The sequence below is a fragment of the Mytilus trossulus genome, chromosome 9, assembly GCF_036588685.1.
Source record: "Mytilus trossulus isolate FHL-02 chromosome 9, PNRI_Mtr1.1.1.hap1, whole genome shotgun sequence".
NCBI lineage: Eukaryota > Metazoa > Mollusca > Bivalvia > Mytilida > Mytilidae > Mytilus > Mytilus trossulus.
In genome coordinates, this window is record NC_086381.1 from 22,341,562 (window position 1) to 22,367,857 (window position 26,296).

At 31.0% G+C, this 26,296-nt stretch overlaps 1 protein-coding gene across 6 annotated transcripts in view; it reads right to left on the reverse strand.

Moving 5' to 3' along the window:
• Window positions 1-6,879: 6,879 nt before the first annotated feature.
• The window catches only part of LOC134685319 (uncharacterized), a 50,939-nt gene continuing 31,522 nt past the window's right edge, over window positions 6,880-26,296 (reverse strand). For 5 of the 6 annotated variants that reach the window (XM_063544983.1, XM_063544984.1, XM_063544985.1 and 2 more), the window contains exons 2-10: window positions 23,289-23,438; window positions 20,182-20,300; window positions 17,599-17,723; window positions 14,740-15,047; window positions 13,137-13,190; window positions 12,167-12,305; window positions 10,995-11,110; window positions 8,933-9,014; window positions 6,880-7,642 (exon numbers count right to left, since the gene is read on the reverse strand). In XM_063544983.1, the coding sequence (XP_063401053.1) occupies window positions 7,326-7,642; window positions 8,933-9,014; window positions 10,995-11,110; window positions 12,167-12,305; window positions 13,137-13,190; window positions 14,740-15,047; window positions 17,599-17,723; window positions 20,182-20,300; window positions 23,289-23,438 (1,410 nt within the window). In that variant the 3' untranslated portion in view covers window positions 6,880-7,325. Of the gene's footprint in view, window positions 7,643-8,932; window positions 9,015-10,994; window positions 11,111-12,166; window positions 12,306-13,136; window positions 13,191-14,739; window positions 15,048-17,598; window positions 17,724-20,181; window positions 20,301-23,288; window positions 23,439-26,149; window positions 26,249-26,296 lie in introns of those variants that run through there. The other variant, XM_063544980.1, reaches the window with a different exon arrangement.

Genomic DNA, 26,296 nt, shown 5'->3' on the forward strand with positions numbered 1-26,296 from the left:
TGGCCCACATATTTTCTCGTTTTTCAAAATCTGTTTTCGAAATCTACTTATGTTAAAACATTTCCTGAGGTTTGGTGTTTGTTTGGATGAACTTCAAAACCACTAATTTTCGCAACTGGCTGAGTTGAGGCGGGTAAAATTCCTATTATGATTCAAATATTGAAATCATTATTCATTTTACAGGTGATTTTACAACATTTTTTATTTGATTAGTGCCTGCGCAAATATGACCCAGAAATTTTTTATTCCAATGTCATGAGAACTGTTTTTCCTGTCTAAATCACCAGATTTTTTTCCGAGTCACGTAGGCGCCAAAAACGGGCCTTCTCGTACCAAGTCCTTTGTATATCTATTAATTTTTGATTTACACAAATGAGAACAAATTTTGATTTATACACATGAGAACAATTTTTGATTTACACAAATGAGAACAATTTTTGATTTACACAAATGAGAAAAATTTTTGGTATTTCTTTAATAAAAACTTTTTGGGGTATTTTATTTAGTCGTGCTTATTTTGTCAATGCATACCAACATACTTGATGCCTGTTTCTATGATACAACATGTAAACTCAAACTTTTTCTCTTTTAATTTATAGAAAGATATGAGACATGCCCATGGACTGAAGATACCAATGGGATTAGAGGAGAATGTCTACTATATGATAAGGTTTACGGAACACTGTCACAGTGTCAGGCTTCATGTGACGAAGAAATATGGTGTCTAGGTGTGTCTTTTACGAGTAGGTCGAACTCTTTAGAAATTGGTCCATGTTTACGGTATCCATGTAACAATAGCACCGGTGGGCGAAGAGGAAATATGGCCTTCTTTTCAAGGAAATGTTCAGGTAAATATGTTATGAAGAAGGCTTTATTTTTAAGTATCGATAAGGAGTTCCAACTATCAAATTTGGAAATTACAAATAAGTAAAAAAAATTGTTATATTGAAACTTATAAAATGAAGCTAGAGATAAATTGGAGTTATGGTATTGTTATTATTTATATGTGTATATCATGACAAAACTCAAAATAGGCGTACTTGGCCTTTTGATGACTAAATTAGAACTTTTCAGAGATTGATTGATTGATTTGTGTTATCTTTGGTTTGCTCCCTTTTTTCCTACACAAACAAATTATCTATTAGTTACAAAATGTAAATAAACAAAAAAGACAAAAGGGATAAATGAACATGTTATTGTATTGTCTCTTCAAACTCTACAGTTATATACTTTCTTTTCTATCTATTCATGTATCTTTCATTGTGTAAATAATTCTCAAAGGTACCAGGATTATAATTTAATACGTCAAACCCACGTTTCGTCTACATAAGACTCATCAGTGACGCCCAGATAAGACATGCTGACATGAATTATTGAAATGGTCGTATTTATAAATCAAGTGTTTACCAAACTTTGAATTGTTAAATAACCAAGAATTTTCCACCTAAAAAACCTGTATATGGCAATATTTTTTAGAAATTTTGGTCCTCAATGCTCTTCAACTTCGTACTTTATTTGGCCTTTTTAACTTTTTGGATTCGAGCGGCACTGACGAATCTATTATAGACGAAACGGGCGTCTGACGTAAATATAAAATTTAAATCCTTGTATCTATTATGATACATTTATATGGAACACAATATGTATGATGGTTAAATGTTGTGTCAGAGTAGTCTTTCACGTTGATGAGTCCAAGTTAGTAATGTCTTTAAGAAGATGATTTCTATATACTTCTCGGTTTGGCGTACCTTTGGTGGATGAGCTCATTCCGCTACATAATTATTAGGTCCTATGAATTTGAAGAGAGTGGAGTTTGTAAAGCCAACGATTAAAGTGATATTTGGAAAGAGGAGAAGGCCCCTTGCCCCTAAATCCGTCTCTCAAACGAGATAACATTTTGTTGATGCTTATGTCTTCATGAATAATTCGTTGATCGCGTAGATGTTGAGGTGGGCATGAAGTTTCTTGTTCGTATTATTGTCATCCTTCCAGTTTTTTGGTTGAACCAGGTCTTCAATAAAATAGTAATTCCATAAAAGCGAAAAATCTGCAACCCAAAACTCAGTTAGGTAGTCGATAAATGCTAGCTTTGTTGGTGTCTCAACATGCACAGTTGTAAGCCAAACATCTCAAAAAGAGTAAGAAATAAATTTCAATTTGCTTTAAGAATTTTGCTCTCCTAATTTTTTTATTGAAACTTTATTGTTTTATGAAACTGGTATAATAATGTTTCGAATAGAAGTATCTAACAAGAAAAATGGCTTTTGTTATATTTTGAACTGCATTGTTTGTCAGAATTATGCAAACAAATTAAATTTTCTGTTGAATTTTTTTTTAAATGAAAGTTTTGAATTAATGCTGTTAAAATATTTAAAAAAAAAATCTTTTTCTGACAATTTCTAAAGAAACTATCAAAAATTGCAAATGTTTGGTTAAATATATTTTGCATATTTCCCTCGAAAAGGAAATGACTAAGGTAAAAATACAGGGTAAAATTGTGACTCTAATTCAGAAATAAAATTTTATTGTTAAAATGGAAAAAAAACACCTTATGTTTATATAAACCTACAATGGAGTGTAAGCAAATCACGATGACATCGTTTCTGTTACGTCATGCATATATGTGCACGTCCATAAAAGAACAGATACACGTTATAACATAATAGTATTGATTTAAACAAATGAATACTATGCATCATGATTGGTGCAACATGTGGAGCATGATCTCTTTATCCATCCGGATCTTGGAGTGCCTGAGATCATCCCTGGTTTTTAGTGGGGTTCGTGTTGTCGGCCTTTTGTTACCTATAATGTCTATGGTGTCTTTTGTAATCTGTTGTTTGTCTTTTCTTTTTTCCCATAACGTTGACAGTGTATTTTGTTAATTGTGAGTAGAAATGTCCCTATTGTATCTTTGGCATCTCGTATACTATTAAAAATTACACATATCTGCACTTTTGTTGCCTTTTCTAATAGCTGTTCTACGCAATTTGAAGAATCAAGATGTTCATTATGATTGTGGCAATCCTTGAAACGTTACTCTTGAATAATTACTTTAAATGACATCTACAAACATTGCAAAAGAAAGAATTAAGTTCGAGGTACGTGATAAAAAAATGAAAAAAAAAGATAGACACGAGTTGAAACTTTGTAATGATCTTTTAAATCAACTAATATTATTGAGAAGATTGATTTAATGTTAATTTGAAACTAGCTAAAGCGCTGTACAAAATCAGTACATTGTTTTGCTAAAACAATTGCAGATACCATAACCTCAGCTTCCTTGTTACAAAGAGATGAGTCAACATCAAAGCCCACATCTACAACGGTATCAAACGATGAGGTAACAATGTTTGCGCAGGGACGGACATCTTTTCTTCCCACAAGTACTAAGAACAAAATTGGGTCTCAATCATTTGTCGGGACAGAAGTCACAGAATTATCAACGTCCAATACTGGAAATGCAATATCTTATTCAACAGTGTCATCAGTATCAACTTCAAATGATGAAATTTCATCAACTTTAGGTAATTACATAAAAGGTAGTGTCATTAAATTCATGAATTAAATTGATATGCTCACAATACATCTGTTTTGGAATATGAAATCATGTGCACAAGAATTAACTGGTGAGCAGTAACACCATATAATGTACAGGATATTATGGCAAAATAACAGTGACAGTGTAATTTTCACCTTTAAATGTGGTGCACTAGTTTAAATATTTTATTATTAATGTATTTCGACATATTAAATGTATAGATAGATACAGCAACACAAAACTAAAAAAGGACATTTGTAAATTAAATCGCTGTGATTCACCCATTCGTTTGTAAATATACAGAACAACTGCATTTAACAGGTCGGGTATATTTCCTTTTACTTTAAGTTATATGTTTCACTACAGACCCCCTACGGATCCATAGAGGGTTAGTAAAAGCCATAGGGGGCGAGGCCGGAGGCCGAGTATCCTATGGATTTTATTCACCCTTTATGAATCCGTAGGAGGTCAGTAGTGAAACATATAACGAATTTATCACACATTAGACTTTTTCTGTTGCGTTTCGTTGAAAAAAAACCACTGAAACGCAACAAAATTAATGGACGACGTCACCATAATTGCGTCATGAACACCCTATGAAATTTAATAACCCCCTACGGTCTCATAGGGGGTCACCACGTGACGGGATTAAACCAATCACAACGTGATAATTTAACCGCGGTGCGATAAGGACATGTATCATTTAGCATATCCATGCTCCTGTTAATGTGTGTGTTAGTGTTTGTTTAGAATAAGGCATATTTTTTTACGATTGACAAATTTACTGAACGATTTGCAATGCATGATGGACTACTTGTTTATAACTAATATACTACCTAATTTTTCACTGATTGCAGTGTAGAAGGTAGAATTTTTCTTACTTTTTTATCTAAATAACTTTGTGATATCACAAGGCATAATTTGCTGTCAGTATATAAATATATTCAAACCAAATTCCTATATACTTGTGAGCAAAACACATATATTTTTTTAATGGACACGTCTAAAATAGAAATTATGTATATCCCCATTCAGGGGCAACTGATTTATTGTAATTGCGTAACGGCTTTGTTGTCGACAGCCAGTGATCGACACGATATCATTTAGATATCAGGTATCCATGTCCACCCTGTTATGAAATTCATTCTATGAATCTGATCAAAATGACCCTATAGTAGATAGTTTCACATTAGATTTAATGCTCGGATTATATTGCTTGATAATAAACACAATATTGCATCATTTAGACTGAACATAAATTGAATATATCAATAGAGCGAGCTATCAAATATATTAGAAATAAGTTGATTTGATATTGTATGGTTTGCATTAAAAAATCGCTAATAAGTATGGATGGAGAGTTGTCTCATTGGCACTCACACCACATCTTCCTATATATATATGGGTTTTTATTCAGGTAGAACTACAGCACAGGTAGAAATGAGTACATTGTCAATTGAAGACACATCTTATAGAAATGGAGTGACCTATAATGCTGTCACTTATAATAACAGTAGAGTGACATCTAATATGTGCTTGTGCTGGTGCAGTATTTATGAAAATGAAACGTTTGCTGAATTTTACGAGAGAATTATTGAGCCATTGAAAGTCAATAAAAAATCTTTATCATCAACCATTCGGAAGTTGACATGTGCTAACGACAATAGACCATCAGCAGCACATGTCGGTTATGTTGGTGTGGTTACTTTACTTATCGTTATATTAACTTTAGTGGCATTAGATTTTTCTTCTTTAGCAAATAAATTAATAACACATTTAAGGCAAAACTAAAAATGATGAATTCGCCTTCTGTGTATATTGTGAAATAGATGTGTATAAGAATATACACTTTTTTTCCACATTGACTTACTTCAAAGAAATACAATTGTGATGAAATGAAGAAAAAACAGTCTTTTATGTATTAACATGAAAACGTGTAATTCTATTCTGTGTGATTAACAAATTGTCATTATAAAACAACCAAGATAGCAAATAAACAAATGAGCACAATGTTTAAACCGAGCGAATGAAGAGGTCATTATTAGTTGTTTTTGCGACTGAATATTACTGTACAGCTTTATGAATACTTCTACTTATTATCAGCCATTTATTGATAATATATATGTTTGCAATTTCCAGCGCCGGTGTTGTTTAATGTAAAGCGCAAAAATTATCATCAGCTCAGTGGTCTGACATGATTTTTAACGTTCATAATTTTTTACTGGTACATTTCGAAAATATTAAGGTTCCTACTCCTTGTTGACAATAAGTGAATTCGGATACTCTTTGTTAGTCCTCTCTGACTATAACATTGTATAATGCCTATCATGTATTCAAGTATTAAACAATATTTGTCCTCTTTTTCTTTTCATTTGAGCGTTTTTTATGATTAAAGACAATTATTGAAAGCAATTCAGACGTACCATATAAACAATGTTAGTTTGTGCATTTTTAATGAAGGAGGATTCTGAAAAAAATTGCTTCATATATGACAGTTATTATGCATTCGTTTTTGATGCGTTTTGTTTTTTGATTTTGCCATGTGATTATGGACTTTCCAAATTGATTTTCCTCTGAGTTCATTATTTTTGTGATTCTACTTTTTCATACGCAATAATTAAAAAATGTTACTTATATTTTCGTAATTTCTTAAACCTTGTGTGATTTAGACGCAATCCTACATCAAACTGAACAATTAAGTCTTTCAAATACCACATTTACATTTAGCATGATTAATAAGTACGCTTTAGTATTTGAAACGTAGCCAAATGTCTCAAATGATAGAATAAATTTTAAAAAATTGATTTGTGACATAGAGTTAATAGATGTATTTCTATTTGTATCCATCTAACGGGTAAGCCTTTTTCAACTGATTTTGATAGTTCGTTCTTGTGTTGTACTGTTAGACCACTGTCGCAGGTAAGAGGAGGGTTGAGATCCGCTTACATGTTTAACCCCGCCGAACTCTGTATGTATATGTCTGTTCAAAGTCAGGAGCCTGTAATTCAGTTGTTGTCGTTTGTTGATATTGTTACATATTTGTTTTTCGTTCATTTTTTTTACATAAATTTGGCCGTTAAATTTCTTGTTCAATTGTCTTACAATTGTCATTTTTATACCTGACTATGCGGTATGGGGTATTTTTATTGTCGAAGGCCCTAAAGTGACCTATTCTTTTTAATTTCAGGGTCATTAGGTGTCTTTTCGATAGTTCTTCATCTTCTTTTTTATATTAAACATGGTTAATCGTCGTCTTCGTCATTATACTTTTTTTTATATATCTGTAAGTTGGCATTTCTGTTTATCCATCCGTTCGTTCAATAAAACCAGCAAAATAATGAAAAATTATAAACATCTTTAATTGGCATGGAATGATACGATAACAAACAATGGTTGCTCCTGAGATTATACTGTACAATATTCCTTTTAATATAGGATTCTTTGAAACAGTAAACAGTAATATATCTTCTGACATTGGACCCAGCTTCAAACCTAGGTTACTGTATGACAAATTATTGTACAGAACATCAAACTTAATTCAAAATATTGCATAGATATTTTATGTCCTTAACTTCAAATCATTGTTCTATCACATTTCTTTAAGCTTCTATATACAGAGAGTCGACGTTTCAATGAAACTATAATAAAAATACATTTACGTCACTACGATCCTATAATTAATTGCATTGTTGTTCTTAAATAACATAGGATGATTGCAATATTTTGCTATACAAAATCTGTTCCTTCTTATGTGCGTATTTTTTTAAAATCTCAAATAAAAATCTTAAACTTGTCTGCTGTCATCGTTTTCATCATCACTAAACGAACTTACGCTTCCGACATTTTCTTCATCTTCCTCGTCAGATTCATAAATAGTATCGGATGGTTCAATTATATGTATGGAAGGCACGTTAAACATTTTCGACTTACTATCTTCTTCATCAGAGTCTGACTCCATCTTGTCATGTGACAATATTATGTTAGGATCTCCATACGGAAGTGAAACCCGCGGATCATTTAATCTTATACAATTAATTGATTTATCTAATGTCTTCTTAATGGACAATCCGAATTTCTTTGATCTTTTCTTTCTAGGAAAGGCTGCAATATATTGTTTAATACATTAGATATTTACAACCAGAAAATGAAACAATAATTTGAAAACGAATATCATTTTGTTGACATCTTTCCAACAGACCCTTTCCCTTCCCCCCCCAAACAAATAATACAAAAAACATGAATTTTAAAAAGCATAATAAGTAAAAACATGTTAACTTATTTAGTTTTCATATTGGCTATCATACCACATCTTCGTAATTTTGTATATACATGTACTATATATTGTTTACAAATATTCAAATGTTGGTATTACAATTTTTACACATATCATCCTTGTAACAATCGGCCACAGTATTTGTCAGATATATAGCTTACATTCCCTTACTTGTCTAAACTATAAACCAACTGTTTTTCGCAAGCGATTACTTTTCGCGGCTTTTGCGAGTAGAAACAAAAACGCGAATATAAATCGTTGCGAATATATAAAACTTGTATCCTTATTACACTTCATCGAGTAAATAAGATGGTCAAGTACTTTTCGGACTGGATGAGTATTGTTCAGACCTTTGTTCGAATATTGTTCAGATTGGTCGAGTATTCTTCAAACCTGGGATCGAATATGGTTCAGATTGGAAACAAAATAGGTGAAGAACTGTTCCAGTACAGTCGAGAATGGGATAAGACTGTTTCAGACTGGTCGAGTTATAGTTGAAACTTTTTTCCATAACAAAGATAAGGTCAAATCACATACCAGTATAGTGGAGTAAGGTTAAGCCTGTGGTCGAGAAAAATCGAGTGAAGTTAAGACCTATTGAAACTGGTCGAGTAAAAATCAGTACTATCGAGTACAGATATAGGCCATTTAAGGCCGTACTTTAACCTATAATGGTTTAATTTTTAAATTGTTATTTGGATGGAGAGTTGTCTCATTGGCACTCACACCACATCTTCCTATATCCATTTAAGACTTTTACTGGTTTGTAATGTAGATAAAATATGGGCAAAAAATACCAGAGGGACATTAAAACTCATATAGTAAACGTAAGCTAACAACGTCGTGGCTAAAACGGATCAAGAAAAACATACAAATAATAGCCGCGAAGAAAGAGTTCAACGCGAAATTAAGTATCCGCGAAAACAAGTTAGTTTACAGTATATCATTCAGTGATATATGGGTTAAAAGATCAATAAGAACATATGATAATTACGTTTTGATGTTCATATAAGAATAGTTCAAAAATTAGTAGGCAACGTCAAATAGGATTTAAACAAGTCGGGCATATTCGTAGTCAGATGTGAATTTCAGAGTTTTATGATGACGATTTTACTCACGTATTTCGTTTATAGCTGTCGATAATTTCCATGTTGGTATTCCTTCTTCTTCACACAACTTTTTTACTCTATTCAAAACGTCCTAAAATTGATAAAATGCATGATACATTGTAACGATAAAGATTGTTCAAATACCAAATAGTACAGATATCAATAAAAACTGGAGGTTAACATTCGGGCAATAGTAACCAAATGGCATACGAAAACTAGATAATACATTCAGAACTCAATATAACGCCTCCCACTAAACCAACTACAATGTACAACTCAATAAAAACATGGAAGCTTTATATTGCCCAATTACAAACCTATAAAAATAGATCAATTGTCAATAAACACTGGGAGACAACAGGTTGGCTTGTTAATCATCGTGTCTACATTGACAAGATCATCATTAAATAAAAACTATGTGTTCAACAAGTATACCAGGTTGAACATTTTAATTTAGCTGGAACTAACAAATTAAAACGCTGTGTAATTAAATAACCACTTCTTATAAATTATGAAATAGCAGTAAGATTTTAAAGAGGCATTCAAGTTTGATAAGTCGAATACAAAGTGACAACACCATGTTAAAATAAACGACACCAAGAGAAATTCCATCCAAAAGCGCTAAGGGTATCAGTTACTACGGAATGTGAAAACGATCTTGCTTCTTCGTTGAGTACAAACTTTGCGATTATTCTAATTCGGTATGTCACATACTGAGAAAAGAAGACGAGATTGTGGTTACGACAATTGGTGGCCGTACGGTGACCTATATTTGTTAATGTTTGTGTCATTTTGATCTTTTGTGGATAGTTGTCTTATTGGTATCTTCTTTTTTATATTATCTCTCGTAATTTGTATAACAGTCCATAAACGTTCACCAAATCGTGGATGATTTCCGTAACGTTGTCGAAGAGAAGATTTCAATTTCACCACTCAGAACTCTTGCATAAAAGCTCCATTGCAAACAATTACTTTATTTCAAGAAAATAATCATAGAAAATGCAAGCGTTGGAATATCAACTAGCAGGTATATACTTCTTTTGCAGTCGCAGCTGACAATAAACTAATCCTAGACACCAAATCACAATTTAGTACACGCGTTTCGGTTACAAAACACTCATCAGTGGGGCTCAAATTACAAAAAAAGAAGCAGATAAGCACGAAAATAAAAAGCATTGGTGACCCAAATGTTTTATGGTGTCACTGAATACAGCTTAATAGGTAATCTGCAATATTCCTTAGGTAGAAAATCCTTATGTTTTGAAAAAAATCAAAGTTTTGAAACATACCATATCGTTGAGTACTTATATCAGCAATGCCAGTACTATGGGGCTGGTGATATGTTACTACTTATATAGAAATGGAGACTTCACAATGTAGAAAATGAAATCATCTGTTTTGTCGTAAGGTTTTGTTCTCAATCGACCCTCGCGATCAGTTTCTAGATGTTAGATAAGGTATGAGGTTAAATTAACTGTATCCATTATTCCAATTTCCGAATTAATAGGTTTGTTTAACATCGTCACCTAACTTTAAGTTATTTATTGAGAGGACATCATCTTTCTTGACTAGCGAAATGTGAAGTTACAGGAGAATGCTACCTTCTTTTCATTCTTCCTAAGATGCTTCTGTATTGAATCAGTATATTTTTTGCATTAATGTTAATATATGCACGAACATTATCTCCAGTCATTATAAAATAATCGTTACCCGACTTTTTTATGTCTCAGATTCGAGGTGTTTATCCAAAATTTAAATAAAAATACACTTATTATGGTACATTTACATGATCACTTGTATACGTTTAGTCATTTCATTTTTGGCAAGAAAGAACCCTTCGGAGACGTCTTGAAAAATGCATAACAAATGGTAATTACAAATACATAAATCATTCTTATTAAGTAAGTATCGGACGTATAAAGTGTTGTAGTGGGCGATAGACATATTTAAAACTTCATTATCTCCCTTTTACCAGCAAACAGATTTCAGTGAATCAAAGGAATTGTAAGCATACACCATGTAAACAATGTTTTTTTTATCAGCATATATTTCTAACATCCAGTATACTTACACTATGATATTGATTTTGCTGCTGACTAAATTGTAAACGTGATTCGGTGGATTTCTTTTGTGAGTATATAATTTTGAGTTGTAAATGGGCTTGATCAGTAACAGTCACAACCAAACCTGAAAATTAATATAAAAGAATATACATTAAGGTTTGAATTTTAAGTTAATTCAATAAGTTAGTTAGATGCAATCCCTGCAACACTTACAATACTATGTGTGTTCAACTAAGTTTATATATAATCCAAGAATTATACATATTTCATAAAGACAATTTAAGGACAAACAACGACACATATACATAATGACTCGTACACCCCGAACCATTTTCTAACTGGTAACGTTAAATGATTGCTTTACATAAATAGATAAATCTGCGTTATGTTTGTTCCAGCTCATTTTTGACATGTTTACCTAAAATGGCTGTTGCTATAAATCCAGGTTTAATCAACATTTTCTACATAAGACAATTCCTGTACAAAGTCAGGGACAATTGTTATCCCTGAGTGTTATCAATTCTTTTGATGTGTTTGAGCTTTTGATTTTGCCATTTGGTTAGGGTTTTTTCGTTTTGAATATTTGTCTAAGTTCAGTAATACTGTGATTTTACTTTTATTTTATGCTTATAAAAAGCACAATGAAAAGTATATCAAAACGAAAATTTATTTAACTTTTTTTTTTTGCAGTTATTTCCTTTTTTCCGAATCCATTTGTATTAATGTATTACTGTATGTATATGTATATGTCATGTATACGATTTAAAAAAAAAATGTTCAAAGTAAAATGAAAAGTTTGATGTAGTTGAAAGAATGGTTAAGGTATAGATTGACTATGAGTATATTTGTTAGTGCTGTTTTGGCAAAATTATTTGAAAAATATTTAGGCATTTTGCATAGTTGGGCAAATTAAAACGAAAGTTCGTTTTCTGTAACTCTATTTTGTTTTAACAGTGATCTGTGCTTTGTAAAAATCTTTGCTCTATAAATTAGATTAAACAAATCAAGTATTAGGGATTTTAAAGTAATTTTCTTTTTAATTAATTATTTATTCACGACATTTCTTGTTAGTAGAATTAGATTAAAATCCATTAACTTTAACACAGAACCAAATTACAAATTTCCATATAGAAAGTTTGTATTGAATTATCTGTATCACTTGATTTATCATGTGACTTACTGTTGGCAACTCTAATTACTCTCCATGGTATAAGGAATGCAAGGATTTCTACTGCATCTTCTAGTGGATATTCCATCATACCTTTAATAAAAGCAAGATCTAGGACGAAGGATATGATCACAATTACACCATCAAACAGCTGAAATGAGATTTAATTTATAAATCATTATATTGCATGACCCATACACATGGTTAATCCATCTTTATTATTTCTTCCGTTAGTTCATGGCAATACTAAAAGCTGTTATAAATGATATATGTCTGTTATACATACACGGTAAAGTATTCACATAGCGCGTAAGTATGTTATACTGAACATACAAATGTAATATAAAAATTAGGCAAAATTAGTTTACCTATGATATAATCTCATAAAAGTTTAAAAAGTTACAAATCAAAGAGCCATACAGCTACAAGCTCCAAAGAGCCAATGCTTGCACATTGCAATGTTCTCTATCGATTCAAACATGGCTTAATTTTTTTGTTTGCTGATAATTTTGGTCGTTTATAGTTTTGTCTTGATAAAAATTTCTTGCTTTTTCATCTTTTTGATGTTTCTCTATATCCTTGTAGGTTTTAATGTCATAGGCAAAACAAAAATGAATGTTTGATATAGAAAATTTCTATTATAATTTTAAATAGAAATCAAAAACACAAACACTGTTACAAATAATAGTCAATCTGGACAATAACTGTATCGCTTATTACTTACAAATATAAACCTCAGACTAAAATATGATTGACAATCCCTCACATTATAGGTATTTCAAATTTTGTTTCCATACTAATTTTCAACTGCTTTGGCTTAATTAAAATATTGTATATTACCTTGGCTTATGCCCAAACAACACTTTTAACTTTTTGAATGGATATTGCATTGTTTTCGTTTATTTGTTATATATATATATACACACACTGAGTAACTTGTTTTTACTACTAGTAGTTTTGTTTCCAAATTTAAAAAGTTTACCTGGAGTTTTTTCTTGAATATTTCTTTTCCATAACAAAATACTTTTAAAAGAGTCTGTAAAATAAAGAAAAATAAACAAACTATTTTTTTCGCCAATAAAAACGTGAAAATATCGACAACGGGGAATTTTAGTTTGTATCAAATCAACTGCAGAGTTGTCAATAGTCATGTTTATAAATTAGAAATTTTACAAAAGAACGTGAACTTATTTGCAATTATAAGCATAAAGTAATATATGTTTCATTCTTAAATTCTTTTCAGCAGTGACCCTGTGTGTCCATGTCGCCCTTTCAATGTATAAATTAAAGTAACCACAGTCGTGACTAGATAAATATGTTTCATCCGTATTTAATAAAAGAAAAATATCAATGCTTGCTTACATTAGACATAATTTCATATATTGTACGTAACATTAAAAACAATTGGTTGTGAAATTTCTAAAATTTCAACGTTCTGTTCCATTATATTTCTCAGATTCCTTTAAACTAAATGGTATTGGATATTGTTCCTAAATTGTGAATGAAACTCCTTTATTTATTCAATATTTATACTGTCATTTTGGTAACAATTTCATTTCGTTAATACAGATTTTAAATATTGATTAGTGCTATCTTATTTCGCCAGTCGGTTTCTCTTTGCAATAAATAAGTCTTCGTTTACTGTAAATGTTTATACATCAGTATACTACTTATTTAAACAAACAAAAAGGTTGACGCAATAGATCAAGTCTGTCAAAAGATAAAATACAAATCATAATATTGCTATCATTTGTCTGTCACATGGCAGACTTATATGAAATTAAGCTATAACAGAAAGAGTTTAAATGTATAACATGCTGATTTTGGAAGTATGCCCTACCAAAATATTTGAAATCAAGGATTTTAATATCCACAATGAATGGTGATATTTTGTATTGAAGAATTACTGTGAATTTTCAAAATTTTTGCAGAGTTTTTATAACTGAGAAAATTACGTTTGGATAGGATTAGAAAAAAGAAAGGACTGATATTGTTATTGTGTTTTCTTTTAAAGAACGATTAAGAAACTTTAAAAGGAAAGATTTAGATTATTCACTGCTTGAAGTGTTGAACTTGAAAAGTCCATCAGTCATAGACAACCACACCCAACCAAAACCAATGCAAACTAAAATAAAAAAAATATTATTAACTAGATGTTCTAGTGAATGGATGTGGATAAAAAGTCAATCATGTGCTATTGTTTATGGTTTTGATTTTGATCTTGGAACGTATCTCCCTAATACAAAGCTCTGATTCTTTGCTCAGCTTTGATGATACCTTTTGTACCTTTTTGGATTATAGCTCTTCATATGTTCAATAAGCTTTTGATTTTCAAATATGTTAGCCTCGATCATCACTAGAGAGATATTTATTGTCGAAATCTGCATCTGGTACAGAAATGTTGTACCGTTATTGTTTTTATCAATTTACAGTAATGAAAATTTTACTTTGTTGTGTTGGTAAGATAAAACTCCTCAGAGATACCAGGTTTATAATTTTTGATGCGCTTTTGTATGTATTTTGGGACATCTTAGAAACGGTCTTATTTGTTAGGCTCCAAAACTCGCACATTGTAATATACTTACCATTAAAACAAGGAATCCTAATATTGCTATACTAGCTTTGTGAAATGCATGAGCTATATCTTCTTCTACTGATGTAACTGTTGGGTCCAAAAACGTTGGCATATCTTGATGTGTAAATTGTTGAAAATGATCACTAGATATGTTTGATAACGTCAGATTAAATTTAGTAGGATGTGAAATTGTATTTATGACTGTGTTGAAATACGCTGGGACATCTAATGTATCTATTAATCCAAATATTGTAGAAAACTCGGTTTGTAAGATAAACATGAACTTTTTGATTAAAACTTTGGAGTCGTTTACCATATCTGAAATTGTAAAATATGAAGTTATTAATATAAAAAGTTAATTATAAGGATGTAGTATCCAAAATGCATACATTCTTATATATGAAATATTGTTTCAGTTAAACATGTCCGCAAAATAATATAGTAATATACAAGTGATGAAATAAGAAAATCTTAAGTACATTTCATCATAGGAACAAAGGAAAATATATTAAATCTAAATAATTTCCTTTACCGTCTTATTCAAAGTTTCAATGTTAAAGGAGTTGGACATGAATAGGTCGTTACATCTTATTAATTACTTACGTTGACAATTGTTAAAATGCTTTACAACATACGACAGGGTCCAACATTTCTTATATCTAACTGTCGCTTGCAGGACTTGCAAAACCTATTGACGTTTTTTAAAGATACACTGTCGGAAAAACATTTTCTCACTTTTCTTTATCATACGTGAACCGCCTTGTTCGGGAAAATATCCTTATCTTTACCATTCTATAAGAATTACTATATACATAAAGGCATCAATAGTTTCCCGCGTTTAAAGGTCATAAATCTATTGCGAGAAAACAAATCCGTGTTACAAACTAAAACAAAGAAAAAACAGGAACATTGCAGTGCAACAAAAACAAACGCCAGTATACAGAGAAACTATTTACTAGTATTCGATAACAACTGCCATATGCCTTACTTGGTACAACACATGTTAAACAAAAAATGGTGGGTGGAACTTGGTTTTATGGCTAGCCAATCTTCCCGCTTATGGCAAGGTTAAATATCGCTTAAATGACTTCAATGCGTGATAGAAATACATGACAAACACACAAAGAAATAGTTTTGGAGAACATAACCAAATAACTACCCCATATCACATTTTGGTTTTTTTCCCCATTCAACACAAATAGACACGTATACACCAAAATTGTTACATACCTTATACATTATGCCAAAAAAAATCAGTTTTCGTAACAGATACGTAATTATATTTTTACAAGTAAATGTTATAGCACCGGAGCATATTAAGTCGTAACATACAGAATATGATGAGTAGACTAAGAAACGTCATTGAAAGATAATCTTCCTAAAGAGGGTATAATCAATCACTTTGATTAAAGAAGGTCGGGATAATCATCAATCTTTAGACAACCATCCGTCCATATTTACCAATAATATATATTAATAAAGCAATTTAGCCAATTTTCAGTGATACGTTCGATAATTTGTTCTTCACATCGTGGTTACTGTGGTCAAGGTCTTGTAAATATAACGACCTTTCTCTGATTAGATACACGGAGAGAAAAAGAGATAAGGAATGAATCGGGTTTCATAGTGAAAAAAGTACTTTTTCGTAGGTGCCATGAAAAAATTGCTTAAGTCATGATTGTGAATGGATCATGTATCTCCTTTGTGAAAGCATAAAAGCAATGAAAATAGCTGTAGCCATATTCTTTTTCAAAGATGCTCTCTCTTTAGAACACTCTCAGATATACCCCCTCCATACAAAACGTCTGATAGTTTCACATATAACAAATTAATCTTTGTATAATTCCGACAACGTTCTGCAAATGTAATCATCTAATAGAAAAATCATGATGTATTAGTAGTATTCTTTTGCTGCGTTGCAAAACATCTGTGAAATTATCAACATTTAATTTTATTTCATTAGCCTCCTGGTGATATTTAATAACTATAATTTTAAAACCATGATCTCTACTTTGATGCGAAATTATATTTTCGGGAAAATTTAATTTGATTACAATTGGGTAACGGTGTCCCGTACTAGTGCTATATTTTTTGTTTTTTGATTTTGCCATGTGATTATGGACTTTCCAAATTGATTTTTCTCTGAGTTCAGTATTTTTGTGATTTTACTTTTTACAGATTCGTTTAATCTTCGCAAAGACTGTATGTACATTTGATATGTAAGTGATACACGTAAATCATGCATTTACGTTTACGATACATGTTAAGGAGTATCTCAATAGTTAAAGCAAAAATGCACACAGAAAAAAAGAGTGGAGGGAAACTGTCCTTAATGGCAATACTATCAGGTCAAAATCCAAAAGTTAAAGAAAACTGATGCCTAATTGGATATTGGAGATTCTAAAGACTAAATAATTTCAAACAATTATTATCCATAAAACAAAATGTATTTAATCATTTCTATGCTTTGATATTTACGACGATTTCAATACAGTACCAATATCCTAAATGAATTAATTCGAAATTAAAGACAATACATAACCTTGCTTCTAATTGAATTTTGGTTTAAGTTACACTAGTTATGCTGCATTTTATTGACATGAAGGACAAATTATTGCTGTTTACTCCCAAAGTCCTCGTAACCAACAGTACATTGTGTAATATATGAGAAACAAATTTCGATTGGTGATTTTAATCTTTATATGATACGATAAATACATGTATAAAACATGACATTTGAAAATTTAATGGCAAGCCTTTAGCTTTCAGAACCAACATTATTCAGACTTAAAGTTTGAAAATAGTAAGGAGTGTTATAATGCATATTTATGTATGTTAAATTGTAAATGGTACGCTATTTGATACTTGCCTTTTATAAAGTGTATATCTAAAATTAATTCACCAAGAACCAATCCACAATCGATGATGTTTAAAAGCACGATTAAAAACAGAACTTTTTTACTGTGTAGAAGTTTCTCACCAGACCTTCGTAAACTGCAACAAGAAAAGGGTTTTCGTTATTTAAAATTGATGCATAATATTTGTGTTGCATTAAACGTCATATTTAAGTGTCTTTTTTTTCCCTTATTCGTTGATTGATTGATTATGGTATATCATTAATTACACATGTTACCGGGTTTGTGCTAATATGAGCACCTCGACGGGTGCCCCATGTGGAGCAGGATTTGATTATTATTCCGGATCACCTGAGATTACCTCAAGTTTTTTCTGGGGTTCGTGTAGCTCAGTTTTAGTCTTCTTTATTGTGTTTTGTGTTCTATTGTTCTTATGCATGTCGTTTTCTTTTTTAGTCATGCCGTTGTCCGTTTATTTTCTACTTTGATTTTGAATGGTTTCTTACGCCTCTCTTTTCGGCTATTTCATAACGAACATATTTTTATTGGAGGATGCTGGAGTGGGTCTCGGAACAAAACAACGACCCTCGGCTGAAAAACTTGCAATCAATGTCATTGAGATTGGAATCGAACTCAAACCATCAGTGTTTACAGATTTGTTGTACGGTAGTAGAACGACTTAGACCATCGTACACCGATGCCAGTGTTTTGCTAATAAGGAATTGTACTATTTTTCTTCTTCTATCGACTATGCATGTCTATTCGATTTTTTTTATGATTAACGTCACAACTTTTGCATCTATGAAAAGATTGCACGAAAATATATACCAATGATATTCATGCAACATTTAGTTTATCATTTTGGTTATTATTGTTTTATTCAGTTGATGCTAAGATGTTTCATATAGAATCATATTCAAAACAGTGTGGTCCTGGCCATTGATTGACGACCTAAATTATCCCATTAACTGGGACAGATTAGGTGAACGTTTGTCTGTAACGACCATTGCTCACTTCTTACTTATTATAGAATTTAAACTGTGGGATCACCAAAGGTTCTTAACGCCTTTAATAATAAAATTATTTGAAAAATTATTCAGGAATAACCTTTATGTTTCGATTTATATTATTGATATAAATCAACACATCGTATTATTCCGGATTCTTTTTTTGAATTGCTTTATTTAGGTGTTGAGAACCTTTGGTGACCCCACAGATTCAGTGTCTTTAACAAGTACATAGTGAGCAGTGATTGTTACCGACAAACGTTCACCTAATCTGTCCCAGTCAATGGAATAATTTAGGTCGTCAATCAATGGTCAGGACCACACTGTTTGGAATATGATTCTACATAAAACTTCTTTTTAAACTGAAGAAAAAAGTGTGATTCTGATGCATTTAAACACGTTTTTATGATACAACTTTTGTCTTGTATATTCGAGACAAAGTACCAAAACTGTTATAATAATTTTATCTGTATTTTCCATGTTCTTTGGTATAAGATACTCCTTTATTCCATATTCCAAATTTTATTCAATAAAGACCTGTTCAATCTATTATTTTAATGTGATAGTGTTAAGTGTTTTACCTCGTTTATTTCGTTATAGAATTATTTATAAACTAAATTATGAATGCCTTTTACAGGTTTTTTTTTTTAAAATAAAATAAACATTTGTACATACATGTAAATGGAATATGCATAGTCATTTGAATATAATAGATACTTCTATCAGGATGCAATCTCGAAATAGGAAACAGCTATAATATTTACATAGAAGAAAAATCGAAGTAGAACTGGACTACTTTAAAGTGTTAGAAACACTTATTTGGCTTTATTGATATTTGGAAAAAGAAAACAAAAGAACATTTTTCAATACATTTAGCTTAGATTTTTTTTTTTTATTAACACTAGAGTGCGTTTGTACTTGATCAATCAATTCATACAAGTATATCATAAAATATAAGAGTCACGAATTCGCATCAACTTGAATGCATGCATCTTTACTTATGAAAAACGTCCTTAATATTTGGGTAGAAGATTTAAAGCATTAAGCACAAAAGCTATGCACGGGTTCAATTTAAAACATCAAAAAGTAAAATCACAAAATCACAAAAAACTCCGAGGATAATTCAAAAAGGAAAGTACCTAATCATCTGGCAAATCAAAAGGTCAAAACACATCAAACAAATGGACAACAAGACATACATATTACAAAACGTACAAGCCCAAACTTTACTGTCAAAAGACGAAAAACGAAGTTAAATTCATTTGAAATTTTATTTGGAATAATGCTTTTGCAAAGTCCGGGTTTTTCTATGAGAAATCCTACAAATTATGTGGTTACAAAAATTATACAGTGCGCGTACTTGGTTGCACGATGCTTCAAGATACTAACGATAGTGTGACATTTCATTAAAACCAAGGCAAGGACGGACAAAAGAAAGAACATACGGAAGGACAGAATAAAGAAGTCAAAGTCATAATGGCTAAATGTCTGTTCTATCATGAATGCTATGTCTATGTTTTGTATAATTATATTTCTACATTGTCATGTTATTGAAATATTTTGTCATCTTATATAGATATATGATCTTACATGTCTCTAAGTTTTTCTGGTTCTTTTGATTCTCTAGCAAGTTCTTCCTCTAAGTTTTGTTCAATTCGTTCAATAGAGAAATCAGGTGTGGACATTCGTCTAGCGACATTTTCCACGGCCTGTAAAACAGAAATATAACAGTAAAGATTAGACACCTCTAAGAATCTATATGAACCACTATTCTGTGGGTTTTTACATATGCAATATAATATCAACCTCTGGTTCCTTCTGGTAGATAAATTGGGTGCTTAAACATTTATAACGGACAAAAATTCAATTATAAGGGAAATCTGATGAGTATGCAATTCTAATTGGTTGTTTGTTTGTTCGGTATAAATGCTATGTAATTTAAATTTGATTAGTTTTGTTTATGAAGGAGATAATCTCAACAACCGATATTCGTTTAGAAAACTTCCAATTGTCAGTTCAGATCGGAGCCGGAAATATCTCACATGAGCGAAGTTCTCAACAAAATATAGTCAAAATTCAAAATAGTACACAAATTTCAGGCGTTACAGATGAAGTCGCTGTACAAAACGCTGATATTTTATAGCAATCTTAAAATGCGCCTTTCCAAAAGAACAAATATTTCCATAAATAACAACGTTATTCGTAACTCATTATGTAGCTATAAACACCAGATACCCGATCAATGGATTTAGGCACAACGGAAAAAGTACAGACAATTTCAGTTGAACAAAAAACAAAACCAAACGTATATCTTAATAAAAATTTAAAATATACTCACATGAAGCATACTTTCATGAAAATCATATTATCTCTAAAATATTTGTCCAAACAAAGACCAAACAAATATCGTCTATTTAAATGTAATTTTTTTTATTTTCACCACAAATTAAATTGTATTTTTTGTACATGGAAAATTGTTAATAATATATTTACCTCTCTATCTTCAACTTATTATGTAATATGATAATAAAACAAAAACGAGATGAAAATCGTATCAGCGATATCAATTAATAATTTCAAATGTTTTATGCAAGTACAAAAGAGAAAACACACTATAAAAGCATAACATATCAATCAAGTACACCTTTTTGTTATATAAAATCATAATTTAGAAGACAAGTTACATTAAGAGGAAGTTTTCTACCAGAAAGAGTTGAAATTGAGAGCAACGTTTACAAGCGTTCATCTGGAATACAATTACGTAATATTCCACTTTCATTTGCTTGATTTATTTAAGGTATTAAATCAAGTCAGTTTTAAATCTTCTAAGGAGAAGCGAGAGAACGAGTTCTATTATAGTTTGAAAAGTGTTTTAAAATTAAATACGCACTTCTTCTAAGAAGCAAGAAAATTCAAATATTAACGTAGTGTTATGATAAAATGTTTGTTACAACATGAAATGTTATTTAGTGTAACCGGAAATGCCTTTCTTCTCCACTTAAATATCTCAAGTTTCAGCAAAAAGATACCAAAACTTGAAATAATTATTAAGACCAATTAAAATGTACATTGGCATTCTAACAAAGATTTACATAAGAGTAAAAGTGTAAACTTCAACTAAATGTATGCTATGTAATCACTAAAAAAAACTCTATACCTTGCTTCTGGTTTAAACGGACAAACCGACTACAAACCATTTCTTTCAATGAATGCTTAACAAGCTTGTTAATTGGCAAATAATAATTAGGAAGTAATTTTCACTTGGAATATTGATGTCTATTATCGATGTCAAGGTAAAGATATTGAAATCTTCAAAAAGCATATTTTAATGTGTTGTTTAACGATGATTCACAAAGAATACTTTTTTTTCTAAAACATTACTGGAACCTTGTTCATCATACGTCAATGAGTGATGATTAAGTACTACCTGATAATTACGTTGCTCTATGACAATTATGATTATTGCTTGTTTAATTAACAAAAGAATATTCAACAACAACAGGTGTTCGGAAAATATATACCAACTGCAAAGTTAATAGGTTTAATGTTAATTATGATTTTCGTTTTGCATCTTATGCATTACTAAATGGAAAAGATTCATAAAATCAAAACTTTAATCAACTGGTCAGTACAATTTTAAACATCTTTTTCTCTTGATGAATCGCCAAACTTATGAAAAAAAAGAAGAAAATAGTCCACAGTTATCTGAAATTCAGTATAATATGTAAAGTTTCTTTATGTACCAATGCATCGCTCTGATACGATAGTATCTACTGGAGCTAGTCAAATTTCAATTCTCCAATTGTGAAGTTGGCCAAATGTAATTTAACTGTCGAATAAAGGCAACAGTAGTATACCGCTGTCGATAACTGTTGAAAAGAGAAATATATCGTGGCGAAGTATTGTTTATATTGATTAAAACTATCAGAAAGAAAACTTTACAGATTCGTTCTTAACGATCTGCAAACATTGTGTGTGTAGTCACTATAATCACTACGTCACAATATCAAAATCAGTCAACGGCAAACAAAAAATGACGTCAAAATCAATTTTGAAAAACCGAACCACGTGCTGTGAAACATTTGCTCCGTCTGTTAAAGGAGTATGTTCGATAAGGTCCTAAAATGGCCCCCTGTTTTAGCGTAAATTTCAAATTCGGATTTATCGACCAATATCACGAAAAATCATAGCTAATACATTGACTAGCTAGGATATAAACCATTTTGTTGGAAATTTTAGGTTTCTGCCTGTCATTATGACGTCACAATTTGCACTCATAATGATTTTTCACGAAAAAATCAATGAAAATGGGTAAATTTCCATAGATAACTGGACAGGAAATGTAGAGCGCATACGTCGACAACTAAGATCTTTTAAAATAGTGTTTGTGAAGACATTTCACATGTCTTATTTGAATCTTTAGCTTGTCGACGCCTGCGCTCTATGTTTCCTGGTCCTTTATTTGGTTGAAATCTAGCTGATTTTGTCAAATTTTACCAAAATCCCTTATCTTGACCTTTTTTGGATGTAAAAATCAACGTGTTAGAATTAAACTTCAACAAAAACAGTTCTGTTTAACTTTCTTACATGTCTTTAAGGCAAGTTAAAACATTTATTGTCTTTTAACTATGAACTTTATAATTGGGGCCAAATATGGCCCTTACCGAACTTACTCCTTTACATTATTATATACTTACTTTAACGGCCCTGTAAGCCACTGACGGTCTCCTAGACCCATGAGCACTATACATCCCTGCATGTAATCCATGTTCGTGTTGAAAAGGGAACGATTTTTTCCGAGTGTAATGTGTTGTTGACGACAGACTCTCTTTCTCCATTATCGTTTCCTAAATGAAATAAAAAGTCAATAAATTATATATTCGAATTGACAAAAAAAGTCTGAAAATGTAAATTTCTATGCATTTTAATTCGGATTACGTACTGTTGTTTTGGTATGGAACAGTCTTTTAACCATATTGGTTGGAATTGTCATAAACGAAGCATACTTCATTGTTAACTTATTTCAACTTTTAAGCACAATCAAAACTTTTTTTAAATGCTACGTCCGGCGTCTTTCTGAGATAAAGTTTATGTTAGAGTCCAAAACAAAACAGATTTAAGAACGGAAATGATGTTTGTTTTCATGTTCTTATTATATAGTCCGTTCCCGTCATGCATGTTTTACAATGTTTGTTTCAATTAATAAGATGTAAATTTTGCTACTGACACTAAAACAACATGCTTTGACAAATGTAACATACAAAACAATGTCAGATGGACTTGTTAAAATGTTCAGAGAACAAGTTGGTTCAGCTAATAACTATGAAAATACAAATAGTGAGGAATTTTAACAAGATTTTTCGCATGGCAATTACACGCCTTGAGGATATTACCCTAGTTGTGTATCAATTATACAATAATTATCTAATACTATATAACTTGTTATACTCCAATCAATAAATAGTTATTCATTTGCTATTAAACATTCAGCACAGACGAAAAAAATGCATATGAATAATTATACTATATCAGTGCTACGAATTTATTTTTTAATTTCAAAAACTTAATACACGAAAAATATGTAGTTTGTATTACATGCAAAATTTGCTTCGAAAATATTTGGAATTTAGCAAAGCATAATTATAACGGTACATGAATAGCATATACCCTATAGCTATAACGTCGAGACGGTTGACCTTTAATAATATCAATGGTTGTAGCTTATGAAATGCAGTTGTAAAGTGCTACATTGACGTCTACTGCAATAGACAAAATTGTATTATCCGATCTTATAAATTATCGGAAATAATTATTACCATTCTAAAAAAAAACGTGTCTTAACACCTCTTACAGATATGTACTTAATATCATAAAAAGTTATTATAATTGAACTTTTATGAAATCAAAAAATGTTATATAGCTGAAAAAAGAAGATGTAGTATGATTGCCAATGAAACAACTGTCCACAAGAGAAATAACTGCTAAATGCAAATTAAAAAAAAATCATTATCCAACGCGTAAGTCTAAAAAAAAGTGTGACAATATCCTTTTTATTTGATATAAATTTGTAAGCGAAAGTTATGAAATTTTAGGCAACCGCTATGCTTGCTACCTTTAACACTGAAATAAAAAGTGACACCATTATGTTAAAATTTTACACATGTAATTTCAAAACAAAGCAAAGCAGAACGTCAAAACTCTGAAATAACATTTTTGTTAGCAACAATACTTTAAAATCTTGACATATAGACTTCGAGAAAACTGTTTTACTGTTAGTTTTAAAAATTACACAATAAGTATAATATAGGTTAAAATCAAATATAATATTAAAAAGAAAACATATACTAGTAAATGTAATATTTAATACATATTAATTTGTATACCATTATAATATTTTCATAAAATATGTACTTGTTATATGAAAACTTTTGTATCAGAAACCCCATTTCTGACAAGAGTGTTCCAATGATATGTGCATTTTAAATTCCTGTTTCTCTTGTCCTTTAGTGAGACCAATATTGAGATGGCTTCTTAGGGACTATAACTGATGAATACGAAGTTTATTTCAACAAGAGTGGGATCTATCACAAAACTACAATGTAAAACAACGCCACGTTCTATACAGATCAGAGAACTTTTTCATCAATCTTTGCGTCTTTGTTTATGCACCAGAGATCGCCTCTAAGTTTGCTGAAGCAGTTGCTCTTTCTTTGGGTTTTAGTGGTGTTTTCGTTTGTTTTTCGGTGAAGTCCGTGTTGCTCAGTCAATAGTTTTCTATGTTGCGGTGTGTGTTTTGTTGTTTTGTGAGTTGTAATGTCGCTACGGTATGTTTTGCCTCTCTTTCTCATTTGACCTGTTAATGAATATTTTACTTTATTCTCGCACGTCATTGCGGTCGACTTTTGATGATAATAATACGCATATCACCATACATCTCTTAACACCTAGAGATGTATAATAACACAAATCAATGATGTTCATAGAAAATAGAACAATGTCGAGTTGCTTTTTTTCATAAATGAGTTACACCGGTTGTCACGAGGTCAACCGCGGGACATGCCGCCATTGAACAATTATTGTTTATTATTGTTTCTTTATTAATATGAGGCTGACTTCATGCAGGAAATTCTTAGGAAGAAAGATAAGAAGTTAGCAATATCCTTTAACTCTTCTTTCCGCTATATAGATGATGTTCTTTCACTAAACAATTCAAAATTTGGTGACTATGTGAAACGCATCTATCCCATCGAACTAGAGATAAAGGATACTACAGATACAGTTAAGTCGGCTTCATATCTTGACTTACATCTAGAAATTGACAATGATGGTCGGTTGAAAACAAAACTTTACAACAAAAGAGATGATTTCAGCTTTCCAATTGTGAACTATCTCTGATGAGTTTATATGGATAATGCATAAATTCAATGTAGTCGTATTGTGGCACATCACAACGACTGCCTTTAAAAACAAAGGGGATTCAGCACAACATTAATATATGTTCATTAGTAATGAAATGTCAATTATATGGCTATGAATGGGAATCCATTGTTTCTCTCACCAAACCGTTCTGTGCTAATGATGGAGACGTTTGGGATGAATGAAGAGTGTTGTTCATCAGTGTTGATTTCAGAAGACTAAGTTTAAACTTCTCCATATTCTAAAATATAATAGAATAAAAGTATTAATCATACCCGAATAAATGAAA